At 39.9% G+C, this 12,118-nt stretch overlaps 1 protein-coding gene across 2 annotated transcripts; it reads right to left on the reverse strand.

Moving 5' to 3' along the window:
* Positions 1–336: 336 nt before the first annotated feature.
* ednrba (endothelin receptor Ba) lies at positions 337–6,542 on the reverse strand. Of its 2 annotated transcripts, none has more exons than XM_020624058.1 (8): positions 6,292–6,542; positions 5,341–5,746; positions 3,564–3,676; positions 2,510–2,714; positions 2,049–2,198; positions 1,551–1,684; positions 1,332–1,440; positions 337–1,151 (listed from the first exon to the last, which is right to left on the reverse strand). In XM_020624058.1, the coding sequence occupies exons 2-8, from the start codon at positions 5,743–5,745 to the stop codon at positions 1,005–1,007; spliced, it is 1,263 nt and encodes a 420-aa protein (XP_020479714.1). In that variant the 5' UTR covers position 5,746; positions 6,292–6,542; the 3' UTR covers positions 337–1,004. The 2 variants fall into 2 exon arrangements, with proteins under 2 accessions (XP_020479714.1, XP_020479713.1); XM_020624057.1 differs by having other exon boundaries at positions 5,341–5,811.
* Positions 6,543–12,118: the final 5,576 nt, after the last annotated feature.

A 12,118-nucleotide genomic window follows, 5' to 3' on the forward strand; every position in this document is an offset into this window, starting at 1 on the left:
TTTATTGAGTTTGTTAAGTGTAGCATAAACTCAGTTATAGAGTGAAATTGCTTTTTCTCCTGCCCAAATTACCCACATGGACAATAAATGATTTTAATTTCAAGCCTGTTTTATAGAGCTAAATATGAGACCTTAAATGAACTCTATTGACACTTTGATTTACTGACTGTTTAGTAAGTAGCTCTATGAACAACACACACATTCTGAATGTGATTTCTTTCAATTAGGGCTGCTCACAAATTTAAATCAACCCCATGTTGCAAACAAACACACAGAGTCACGAAACACGTAAAGCCTCAAGAATAGGCCCGATATTAAACTGAGTGGTCACAAAACTGAAAACACACAACATCAGTAATTAGTAACAAACAGGAAAATATATTTAAAGGCATTAATGTGACAAGATTGCAAATTGTTCAGTACATACATTTTGAAGGAATACAAATAAAAATGTAAACAATAGCATTAGATTAATAGTTTAATTTTTCAAGCTGCTGCAGTGTGGTGTCAATATGTAACACGGCATCACACGCAAACATAGTCCACACAATACATAGTGTACCACAAGGTTAATAAAGTATAAAGTAACGTTCTCTACCAGGCTGCAGCCCTGATGAGATGTCTGCTAATTGGCCCTTCACCCATAATTTGGCACAGCACTCGTGCTAAAGGTTGCTCAGTTTTTGATATTTGGTGTTATTAGCACCAGTTTGCTTGTTTCACATGTTTCACACTTGCTATCCAAGAGTTTTTTGAGGGGCACTGATGCTTATTTCTTTTCAGACAGAGAGAGTGTGCAGTGCTCCGTAATGGGAAGAGTTCATAGTTTTAGGTTAGAACGAGTTTCAGAGGTCTGATTTCCAAAGAAGCATCTGTTAAGTGTTTAAAGAAACATTATATGATGTTGGAGAAGGAGTAGGAATGGGCATTTATGCACATCCAGTCATCCATATGTCACTACAGTATTTAGTTTTTTTTTGTCATCTTATGGTCTCTTCTCACTTCTAGGCCTCTACTCTGGTTGTAGCAGATTTGTTGGTCGTATGAGAGTTGCTCTGGTCAGAGGCTTGTTCATTTGCTTTCAGCTTCATAAACGACTGCTTCTCACCCATCAGGATCTCTGCTGGTAGGCACCAGCAGCACAGGCAGGACTAGAGCAGGAAAAAAGTAGTGAGAGAGACTGCAAGCTGAAGCTAAGCTAAGCCAAGCTAAGTGTTTAACTCTCTGAAATAAAGAGAATAAGCATGTATCCCAAAATATTGAGCTGCTCCCCTTGTGATTACTATTATATTCACCTTGTAAGTGGCACATGTGACTGAGTTGCACCTTACCCTGAAGCAGTTCTTGAAGCGCTTGCTGACCATGTAGAGGGCGATGGGGTTGATGCAAGAGTTGACAGATGCCATGTTAATGCCAATGTAGTCCAACACCAGAAAGAAGCTGGGAAAGGTACAGAGATACATTAGTCTCCCACCTTTCCCTTCCCAGAGGGAATTAGTTTGTTCTGTTTTTTCTTGTGTGCTGTGTGAAATCTGGTATTTTCTTTCTACCTGAGCAGCTCGCAGCGGTTTGTGTCTTTCTCATCATAGATAGTGAGCTTCAGGATACGACTGAGGTGGAGTGGCAGCCAGCACACAGCGAAGACCAGAACCAGACAGAACACTGTCTTAGCCACCTCCCTCCGCTGAACACAAACAGATACATAAATCACTGTAGTAACAGATTATACTGAAGATTTGAAATAGCTGTGCTGAAATTTTAGCCACAAAGAAGTTGTAAGTTTTAAAACTAAGTACATTTTTTTCTGCAAGCTAAAAGATTTGTGATCATAATTACACACTAGTTTAAGTGGAACATCAAAAAGTCTCAGCTTAGACTGCAGTAAAGTTGGTCTGTATTGTTTCTAGGGGGTTTATAGTTTTGAAAATATTTTTAAGGCAGGTTTTTTGATAGTCCTGCAACTAAATGAGTGTAATGTGACATTAACTTTAAACCCTTGATATTATGACAGCCAGTAATGAATGACAAATTGACTAAATAAAATAAACCTGTTTAAGATGATCACTAAGTGCAATCTGGACTCCATTCTTCTTCCTCAGCATCTCACAGGTCATCAGCGTGTAGAAAATAGCGGTGCAGGCCAAGGGCAGGCAGAAATATGCAGTGAACAGCCACCAGTCTTTCACTGATTTATAAAACTACAGAGGAAATAGAAGAACAGAATTGAATTATGCATAAACTCTGAACTGGAGAGTTAAAGGTGCAGCATGCAAAATATCAGTTTAATAGTGGAGTATATCACTGACAATATGTGCACTGAAATGTTAAATAAATCACAAATTTGCATGCGTGCCAACATGCACATCTACATCTCTATGTGTTTTTGTACATGTCAGTCTGTATTATATGTGCATATGTAGGTGTGTAGTGTGCACAGCTGTGTCAACACACACAATTTTTCTCCACAATGAATTACAGGTGTCTGAAGGTTTGTGTGTTTTCAGCTCACCCTGATAAATTCAGTTTTCTGCATTGGATGCAATAGACAGATCCTTAGATGTTCTCCTTTATAGTCCATGGTGATCACATCGAAGGCTATAGCCTCTGGCACAGCTAGGACGATGGATAAAATCCAGATGAGTGCTATGGAGATAGCCACCCACTTTGGGACTCCAATCCCTTTGACACGACTCCATGAGGCCACAGCACGATACCTGGAAGATCCATCATGTGTACAGTCAATTTCTGAAGGTACTTTGACATTTTGGGAAATGTTCTTATTAATGTTTTTGCTGAGAACTAGCTGAGAACACTGATACCTGCTCATAAAAATGTAGCAAGAGATGGTTAGTTCAACTTAGCTAACCAGCACTGAAGCTGTCAAAAAACCTCAGCCTATCACTTTAACTCTTATATTGGTACAACTTATACAAACAAGATATAATGTCTGAAATAAGTTTTACAAGCACTGGTAGGTTTTTTTTTAACCAGGCTAGCTGGTCTGTGCTGTTTCCAGTCTTTATAGTCCTACATATAACATGATTTACCACATTGTGTACACGATCTGAAACTGTCAAAACTTGAAGGTATATGTCAGTGATTTTGGATTTGTATTTTTGGGGAAAACAACCAAAAAAGAAAGAAAATCACAGATGTTATCCTTTAACATGCTCTATCTTGGTTTAATTCTAAGAAAATGAGTAACAGTATCTCTTATTCTGAGGAAACTAGAATTTGCATTTAGCTTTTTTATCCTTAAAAGGCCTTTTTGAAATAAGAGAAACTATATAAAATAAATAATATAAATATTTTGAATATAAAAATTCTTCACTTTATTTTAAAATGTTAGACAAAAACAAATGTGTCATCATATCCAGATGAGGTTGACAAGTGTAACAGAATAATTGGCAGTTTACAGATTACCATAGTTAAAAGCAAACAAGAAGTCAAAGGTCATATCAAAAGTCCTTACTCAGTGTTTCAGTAACCCCTGACTTTTGTTAGAAACTGAAAAGCTAGCATGAGGGAGGCTGAGTATACCTGTTCTGTGTGGCTGGGTTTACCTGTCAACACTCAGAGCACACAGACTCAGCACCGTGATCCCCACTGAAGCCTTCTGGACAAATGGCACCAGTTTGCACAGAGTCACCCCGAAAGGCCAGGCTTCTGCCAGGAGCTGTAGAGAGACAGACAGAGACAGAGGTGATGACTGACTTGAGCCACAGTAGGGAGTGAAGCAAATTGTCTGGCTCCATGTCAGTAGTGGGAGGGCTAGTCTGGAAGTGGCCTGGTCACTTTCAAGTTGGGACATATGAAGAATTCTCAGATGTAATACAATGGAAGGGGAGTCAAAATAATTTTTTTAAGGTAAGATGGCTCAGTCTGACTAATGATTATGGCTGGTTTGTTGTGTAATTTTTGGCATTATGATCAATGATCCATAAATATTCAGGTCCTGTATAATGGTGTGAGCTGCTTGGTAGCTGCCACATATAATACAGTTTCAGCTTCAGGCACTGGGGGTCAAAGGTGTTGGGTTGTTGTGTTTTTATTGCATTGTGCTTCATGATATAAATAGATAACCTCATAGTCATCAGTAAACGGCTGTTAGTTTGTAGTAGAAATTGATTCAGCAAGAAATAGAATAAATATTGTGAACAGGCGCAAAAGCCCCCACAGCATTTAAACGAACCAATTTATTCAAATTCATTTTACCCATCGATGTCACTGATTTTAAATGGAAATAAAGTTTTGGTGCTGTTTTTTTCTTATTGCTCACATATCTACAAACTATCAGGCTCCTATTTCAGACACATTTTTTTTTTTTACCATAACACAACATCATAATCAAACATCTGTACAAATTGTGTTTCCCAGCCTCTGGCTGTGTTGACCAGACATGTGTGAAGCTGAACCTTCTGGTTTTGATGAACATTCAGAGCTGTTTTTCAGGTTTAGCATTTGGTCTGGTCTTGAGAACACAGGGAGACCCCGTGTTTGACCTCAGAGCACCATAACCCCGAGAAGCAGAGTAACAAAACTCTTCTAAATCTGTGTAATGTTTGACTTGCCATGCCTGCTTTGGACCGGTGACTGGTATGTGAGTGTGAATGAATTGGAATCATATGTGGGCCTGTATCTCCCCATATCATCCTGTCTGTCCTGTCTCTGCTCTGGTATGCAGCTGTGACCAGTTGTTTTAACATGCTTGCCCCCTTACCCAAATATACAGATACTTTGGTCCTCTCTCTCTTTTTCTCCTACACACATTTATCTTTCAGTAGCTGTGAGGATGCTGCTTGACATAATATATTCCCTAACCCGCTACTAAATCTAATTCTAACCTGAACCCTAAAACCAAATCTCAACCCTAAACAACCATTTGATGTTTGGGGACTGGCCAAAATGTCCTCACAACAATGGATTTAAAACTAAAATGTGTCCACAAAAACATAGAAAGTCAGGTACACGCACTCGCCCACATGCACATGCACAAAATAGCCCAACAGTGGCTCAATAGGGTAGAGAGAGGCTCAGAATCCACTAAAGTAATATCATGTAAAGTACTTGGAAGCTCCTTTTCAAGAGTGTGAATGTGTGTTTGCATGTGTGTATGCATTAGGCAAGGGGTCCAATATGCAGTAAAATTCTTAAAAGTCATTAAAAGATCATTTACATGGATATTAAAATGGCAAAAGGCCAGCACAAAGTCAATGAGATGCTAAGGGAATTTTTAATTGATTGGAAATAAAAATACTGGTAAGCAGAAAATCATCAATATAAACCTGTTACTCTGCCTATATGACTTTTAAGTCAACTGTATTCTGCACTTTGACTCACCTTGTAGACATTAATGGGAATACCAATGATGATGTGCAGCAGGTCACCAAGTGCCAGGCTGGCGATCAGGATGTTTGGCCCGTTACGCATGCCCTTATTCTTGTAGATGATCCTGAGGAGAGCAGAATTGCCAATAATACCGACAGCGAACACCAGGCAGGACACCACTGTGTGGATATACTTAAAGGTGTCTCGTATTTCTGTGGTTCCAGTGCACATTGGGGGTATCCGGCGGCGAGGCATGGTGATATTGGGCCTCATCGGAGCTTGTGCATCCTTCTCTACAAGCCCAAGTCTCTGGGTAACAGTGAGAGACTCCTGGGGCACTTGTTGTTTTGGCTCCAGCTGCCCATTGGCCACAAGAAGGTGACCCGCCAAGAGGAAGCAGAGGAGATGAGTCTTCATCCTGGAATTTGGTTATGAATATCACTTTTATTCAGCAGGGTTGCCACTGATCCTCTTTGAAAGCCCCTAAAAGACATATTTCATAAAGTATTGTATGCAGGCCTGTTATGTAACCACAGGAATATGTTTCCGTATTAAATCAAACTGCCTCACTGTCTAGTAGGGATATAGGCCCAATGTGACTTTAGTTTACACAGCTGTCAGTGTCCTCAGTATAAACCCACTCAAAAATCACAATAATGAACTGCAGACCCTCCCTTCAATAATATTATAGTCATTTTTTTAGTTTAAGGACTGCACAAAAATGATTAGTAGGAGAAGGTATTGTAACTTTCTTTATAGTTGAAAATTGTGTAGTTTGACATTTTTTGGGAGAGCAGGGTTTCTTTTCTATTTGGATTATTTCTGCCTTCCTTTGTAATAGACTTACCTTTTTTGATACATTTTTAAAATAAAGTTAAACATGAGGTTCTGCCACCCATCAACACCACATTAATTTTCATACAGTCCCTAAATCATCAATAAATTTACTGCTTTAACTCTTACCTAACACTTAACTGAGGTAGAAATCCTGTGATATCTGTAGATCAGACTTCTCCAGTAACTCTCAGGCTCTCGGGACAGAGAAACGTTCTCAAAGTGGAGGGATGCTGTTCCTGCAGTGACAGCCTAGTCATCTCCAACAACAGCTGTCCTCACTGCCACTGGTGTAAAAGGAAAAAACCTCTAGATCTATGACCCACAACCTCCAGCCTGCTCCTCTGGTAGTTCAGTCCTCCCCAGTACTGGCTGCTGGGCCTCAGTGTACACAGTCTCAAGAGTCTGCTGCTCCACCCCCTCCTCTTTTTACAGAGAGGAAGGGGTGGGGGAAGACACAGGAAGGACAGGCAGGATGTTCACCAAAGTTCATCAAATTGTCCTCATGTTTAAGGAGGAAATAGGGTCAAGTCACAAATCAGTTAATAAGGAGTAATTGTGTGTTTTTGATTCTCACAGGTGAGATTACATATAATGCCTTGCTTTATTTTTAAGGTATATTTTAACCCTCATGGCATCATCCATTATTATTCTTACAAGGACTGATCATTGCTGTTTTATTTGTCAATTAAAAAGCTTCAGATTTAGACTAACAAAATTGCACTGCCTGATGTGCTAGTACGTTTTTTAACATTTATTTAAACAAAGTAACACATGAACAAAACAGGACCAAACATGGGGGACCAGACAACAGATGCATGACATTACAAAAAGATACGGAGTGTTTGCAATTTATGAAATGCAAGAAAGGAAGGAGGAGGAGAAAAATGATTTTTTTACAATAATAATGATAAGAGTACTACTAATAAAAGCAACTTGTTACGTTTTTAGAGGTTGGTGGGAATGTGGGTGGCCTCAGCCACAGGTACTTGGTTCGAGTTGAAATTTCAACTCATACTTTTTTTTATTAAGCTCATGGTTATTTACAATTTGCCACACCTGTTATGTCTGTTTTTCTAAAATGAGAGAACTAAAGCATTTAGTGCATCTTATTGCAATGTGCTTTATGTCACAAATTTAAACATGATCAACCACAAATATTTTCATTTGGGACTTTGGTTGAATTTATCAGGATTATGGTCAAGATTAGGCTTAGCTTTTATTTCAAATGAGCGGTATTCTTATTGTATTTTAAAATGGAAACCATGCTTTTCCATGATAAGTGGAATGTTGTATTGAAAGGATGGGGAAAACTGAATTTACATCTAAGAGTGGGAAGTACAGAATCACACAAGAGGAAGTAGACACACATCCCTAAAATGTGGAACTGCAAAGGTTCGTGTGTGCCTGCCGCACAGAGAAGAGACACACACCATACCGAGGAAGTAACAAGAATACATGTTTCAGGCATAAAAGTAAAGATCTGACTGATAATTGTTTGATCAATGTCTAATCAATGATAATCCATGTTTAGTCAAAGTAAAGTATTCAAAATATAAAGATTTATGTTCTGATTTTAAGGCATTGATAGTTTTGTATGAAATCAGTGTGTAATTCTGATTGTTCTGTTAAAAAGCGATGATGGAATTTTGGTATTTCAGTCAGATGTGAGTTTCTGGTTTTTTAGTTATGTATTCGGATGGTTTAGTTTCTAGAAAAGAGGAACTAGAATCCAAGGCTGGATCACGGTGGGGCGGAGGCTGGTTACGAGCAGTGGGCTTGGACTGACAGTAAAAAATATGCAATACTTCGGAACAATTGTTAGGAGCCGTGCGAACGAGGAAAGAGGCGGACCCAGGTAGCCGGCTTCGGTGCATACAGTGATTTATTATATACAGTGAACAAGGGAATGACAAAAAACACAGAGGGAAATGATACGTAGTCCTGTAGATGAGTAGTAACCGGGTGTTTGACCAACCGCAGGAGGTGAGGAGATGGAGAGCTGGGCCGAGCTGCGTAGGTGGGGTCACTCCTGGGCTGGGCGACGGTGATGGTGGTTACTGAAGGTAGGGACAGAGAGATGGAGGCAATAGTGGAAAAAGATAGGTGACTGTGCATTGACCTGCCTGGGAGGAGAGAGTGGAGCCATGGTCTGGAGGAACAGTCCTTCGGGGAAACACAAAACAGGAGCTGGCTAGGGGATAAATACATACTAAAACAATGACAACGCACGGAGTAAGGTTGGCCTAGTGACTAGAATGAACTGGCAAGTGACTGAGGAGTGAAACCTGGTAATATAGTGAGTGACCTAATCAAGTGCAGCTGGTGATAAGGGAGTGAGGAACAGGTGAACATGATTAGTGTTAATGGGCAAGAGACAGTAGGAAAGGTGAGGGAGGCCAGAGCGGTCGAGCAAACCTGACACAGAACCTCTAAATCTAAAACAAGTCATAGCAGCTGGGCGTTGACTTGCATCTGTCTTCCTGCAGTATGTGTTTTTAAAATTTTAAAAGTCGTGTACAAATGACCTCCACATACTGTTAGCTGGTTTAATCACCATTTATTTTTGGTAACAGCACCTACTGTCACTTGCCACCTACAGCAACCCAGTAATCTTAAGCATTGCAAATTAGGAGACCTCTTATAAAGTATATAGGGTTTTATCTAAACCATCCAGTTATATGCTTGTTACATAATATACACTATTCTTTAAATATCCTATCCTTAATAACATCTTATGTCAACTAAATACTGTGCAAAATAGATATGGTCTTAAGTGTCCAGTGACACAGCTTTCATTGGTTATTTCAGACTAAATTTAACACTTCCTCAAAGAGCCAGAGTGTACTGGCTTATAAAAATTTCTCAGTACAGTGACATCTGAGGGTTTAAGGAGGTAGCTGCCACAATAAACTGCAGGTTGTTGTTATCCTGAATTAATAACATGAAAGAGGGAGGTCTGCAGGGAACTCTGTTCGCAGGTTCATGGTAGTCAATTACTGAGTGAATATCTCCGTCATACAACCTCTAGCAGTGTTTGGAGCTTTAATATGTTTCAAATATGCCACCTTAGTGTGAGAGATAAGCTTTATTCCTATGTCCAGGGGTTAGCATATTGTGGCCTTCAAACAAGACTGATATCATAAAATAAATATGATGATATTAATCCACATTAATGACCTGAAGTGTGTCTTTTCTTGTGTCTAAACCAGACCTTTATCAGCCTAGTGTTTTTCCTCCCCATGAAGTTCAGTGGTTCTGAGAAGTCATTCATAGGCCTGACAACCATTAGCACCAGATGTGCTTCTCTGTTGAGTGAGATTACCATGTCACTGGAGCTTTAAGAACTTCTATTAGGTAGACTCTTTGTGTTTTTCTACTGTTTGTCTACTGCGAAGCTGACACTGGGCGAGAGGTGGGGTCCACCCTGGACAAGTCGCCAGTCTATCACAGGGCTGACATGTAGACAAACAACCACACACATTCACTCCTACGGGCAATTTAGAGTCGCCAGTCAACCTAAGCTGCATGTCTTGGACTGTGGGAGGAAGCCTGAGTACCCGGAGAGAACCCACGCAGGCACAGGGAGAACATGCCGCTTCCTAGATGTGTATTTTTAAGTACTGTCAGCTAAGTGCAGCTCATTCCCAGGGTTTGTGGAATAATGAGACGCGAGTACTTTCTTTCCTGTTAGCTGCTGTTTGCAGCTATGTTTATGTTTGAAACAGTTAATGTTTACATGGCATATGATGGCAAAGCTGTTACAATATCACACCTATGATGTGAGAGGCAGAAGGCAAACTTTGTGAGCAGATAGTCCTCTGGCTTAGTTTCAAGCCCCCGAGGCAACGACTTGCATCAGCCTTTAAAACCCTCATGAGTCAGTAACTCTGGTCTGTAATAAAAACAAAAGGGTCCTAGGATTCACGACATTAGTGTGAGCAGTGTTCAAAAAGCACAAGTATTTACAAGACTTGGAGTGCAAGGGATTTAATAGTTTGGACAAACTTAACAGCACAATGTGAACAATAGGTATGGTCATAATTTTTATAATAGTTTAATAATAATGTAATCCCATATTGTAAATACACAGAGGCAGCTAGCACAAAAAAATCTCCTCACAACCTTTAGAAATGTTTTATGAACATACAGTATATCTTGACAAGACTATTTCTATTTCTATCTATCTATCTATCTATTTATCTATCTATCTATCTGCGAGCTGAAGGTGTGGGAGGACTGTTCGAGCCAATTTATGCCTTTCATGTCCTCAGTGGGTCTGCACGGATGTAAAATTTGAGGACTGTCTACACTGCCAGCACAATGACTGCTGATGTGCCAGTCAGTGAATGTTTGTTGCACCAATACTATTCTTGTTAATCAGTTGGAAACACTTCTTCTTTTGTAACTTCTTTATATTGTTCAGTCAAGTGAAGAGATTCCAATCATGTTTTTTATTACACACCTGTAGAAGGCATACTTGTACGCTTGATTGTCGTATAATGAAGAAAAAATTGAAACGTCCTAATTATTCTAAAGGTGTCATATCTACATATGCTGTCGTCGAAGCTGGCTTGCTAATGTTACATCGGGGTAACACTGTATTCATGAATCTGGTTTGGTGGTGAGTGACGGGACTTCATGCAGTCACTGCTGTAAGTAGCTTTGAGCTGTTGTGAAAGGCTTTGAAATTTTTAAATGGAGCCTTTTACATAAGTAATTAGTAATGTAACACCTAACTTCTGCTGTTGAGTAGTTAGTAAAGTGATTACTTTTTTAATGAGTAATTTGTGATTACATTTTCTTGCCCAGAACTTCTCAGGAATGTATAATGCTATAGAAGGCCCATATAGTACAGTGCTTAGTGTGAGTTGTGGCCTTTACTTAGCCATCACTCAAAGTTACGTTGTACTCTATCCCATATTAACAAGATACATGTACTTCTGACAGTGACCAGTGTTCCAATAAACAGATTTACAATTTAAAGCAAGGAGGGGCTCACTCATTCCTCTCAGCAATGTCTAATTTGTTTTCCAAGAGCACTTCACATACTCTGGTTAATGTGTGGAGAGCCCTCTAACCATCTCTGAATGCTGATAAAGCTGTGTTCAGATGTACCATATCCGACAGGGACAAAGGGCTGGCTTGTTTTGAACAAGCAGGGATTCATAGCCTTCAGTGTCAACAAGAGGGTATCTTACCTAACACAAACGACACCCTCTGAGCGTGGTCTGTTAGAATTTATGGACTTCAGTGCTGAATTATCCCACCGGTGAGGTTTTATCAATTTATGTGGGTATGTCCTTGTCCTAAGGGGTCAGAGCAGGCTGATTGGCCTTTGCCCTCCAGCCTTGTGAACTAAGTGGTGGGGTCACATTAAAAGTACTTATCTGCCACTTTATTAGAGCTATAAACTCTCTCCGTGTGAGTCCTTTGTTCACTACCAATCCTACTTTCTCTAGTCCTCAAGTGCCTTTGTTCTTACATTCTCACTGGATCTGCTTTACAAATTGTATTTGTGTATTGAAGTTCCACTTAGACTTTATACAACTGCTTAGTCATTGTGGCAAAAAAAGGAAACACATACACAGAAGAAGGTACTGTACATCAGTGGTCCCCAACCCCCGGGCCGCGGACCGTTACCGGTCCGTGGATCAATTGGTACCGGGCCGCACAAGAAATCATTAATGATTTCCGTTTTATTTATTATCTGAGTCTGAACGATCTTTTATTTTGAAAAATGACCGCATTCTCTCGGTTACATCTCGGTCACTTGAGCGCCAAAACTGGCTTACTTGTGGACATATTCAGCCTGCTCAATGAACTCAATCTGTCACTTCAGGGGAAAATGACAACTGTCTTCAAGTTGGCAGATAAAGTAGCTGCATTTAAAGCCAAACTGGATTTGTGGGGACGGCGCGTCAACAGAGGCATTTTGGACATGTTTCAAACATTA

Source organism: Monopterus albus, unplaced genomic scaffold (genome assembly GCF_001952655.1).
Source record: "Monopterus albus unplaced genomic scaffold, M_albus_1.0 scaffold319.1, whole genome shotgun sequence".
NCBI classification, from domain to species: Eukaryota; Metazoa; Chordata; class Actinopteri; order Synbranchiformes; family Synbranchidae; genus Monopterus; species Monopterus albus.

Bases quoted from the DNA above. Each gene is read 5' to 3' on its own strand.
- ednrba (XM_020624058.1), bottom strand. From the start codon at position 5,745: ATGAAGACTCATCTCCTCTGCTTCCTCTTGGCGGGTCACCTTCTTGTG. The intron at 1,441-1,550 runs GTAGAAAGAAAA...TACCTTTCCCAG, and splicing joins AACCGCTGCGAGCTGCTCAG to CTTCTTTCTGGTGTTGGACT. The intron at 1,152-1,331 runs GTAAGGTGCAAC...TTCCTGCTCTAG, and splicing joins GCTTCAAGAACTGCTTCAGG to TCCTGCCTGTGCTGCTGGTG.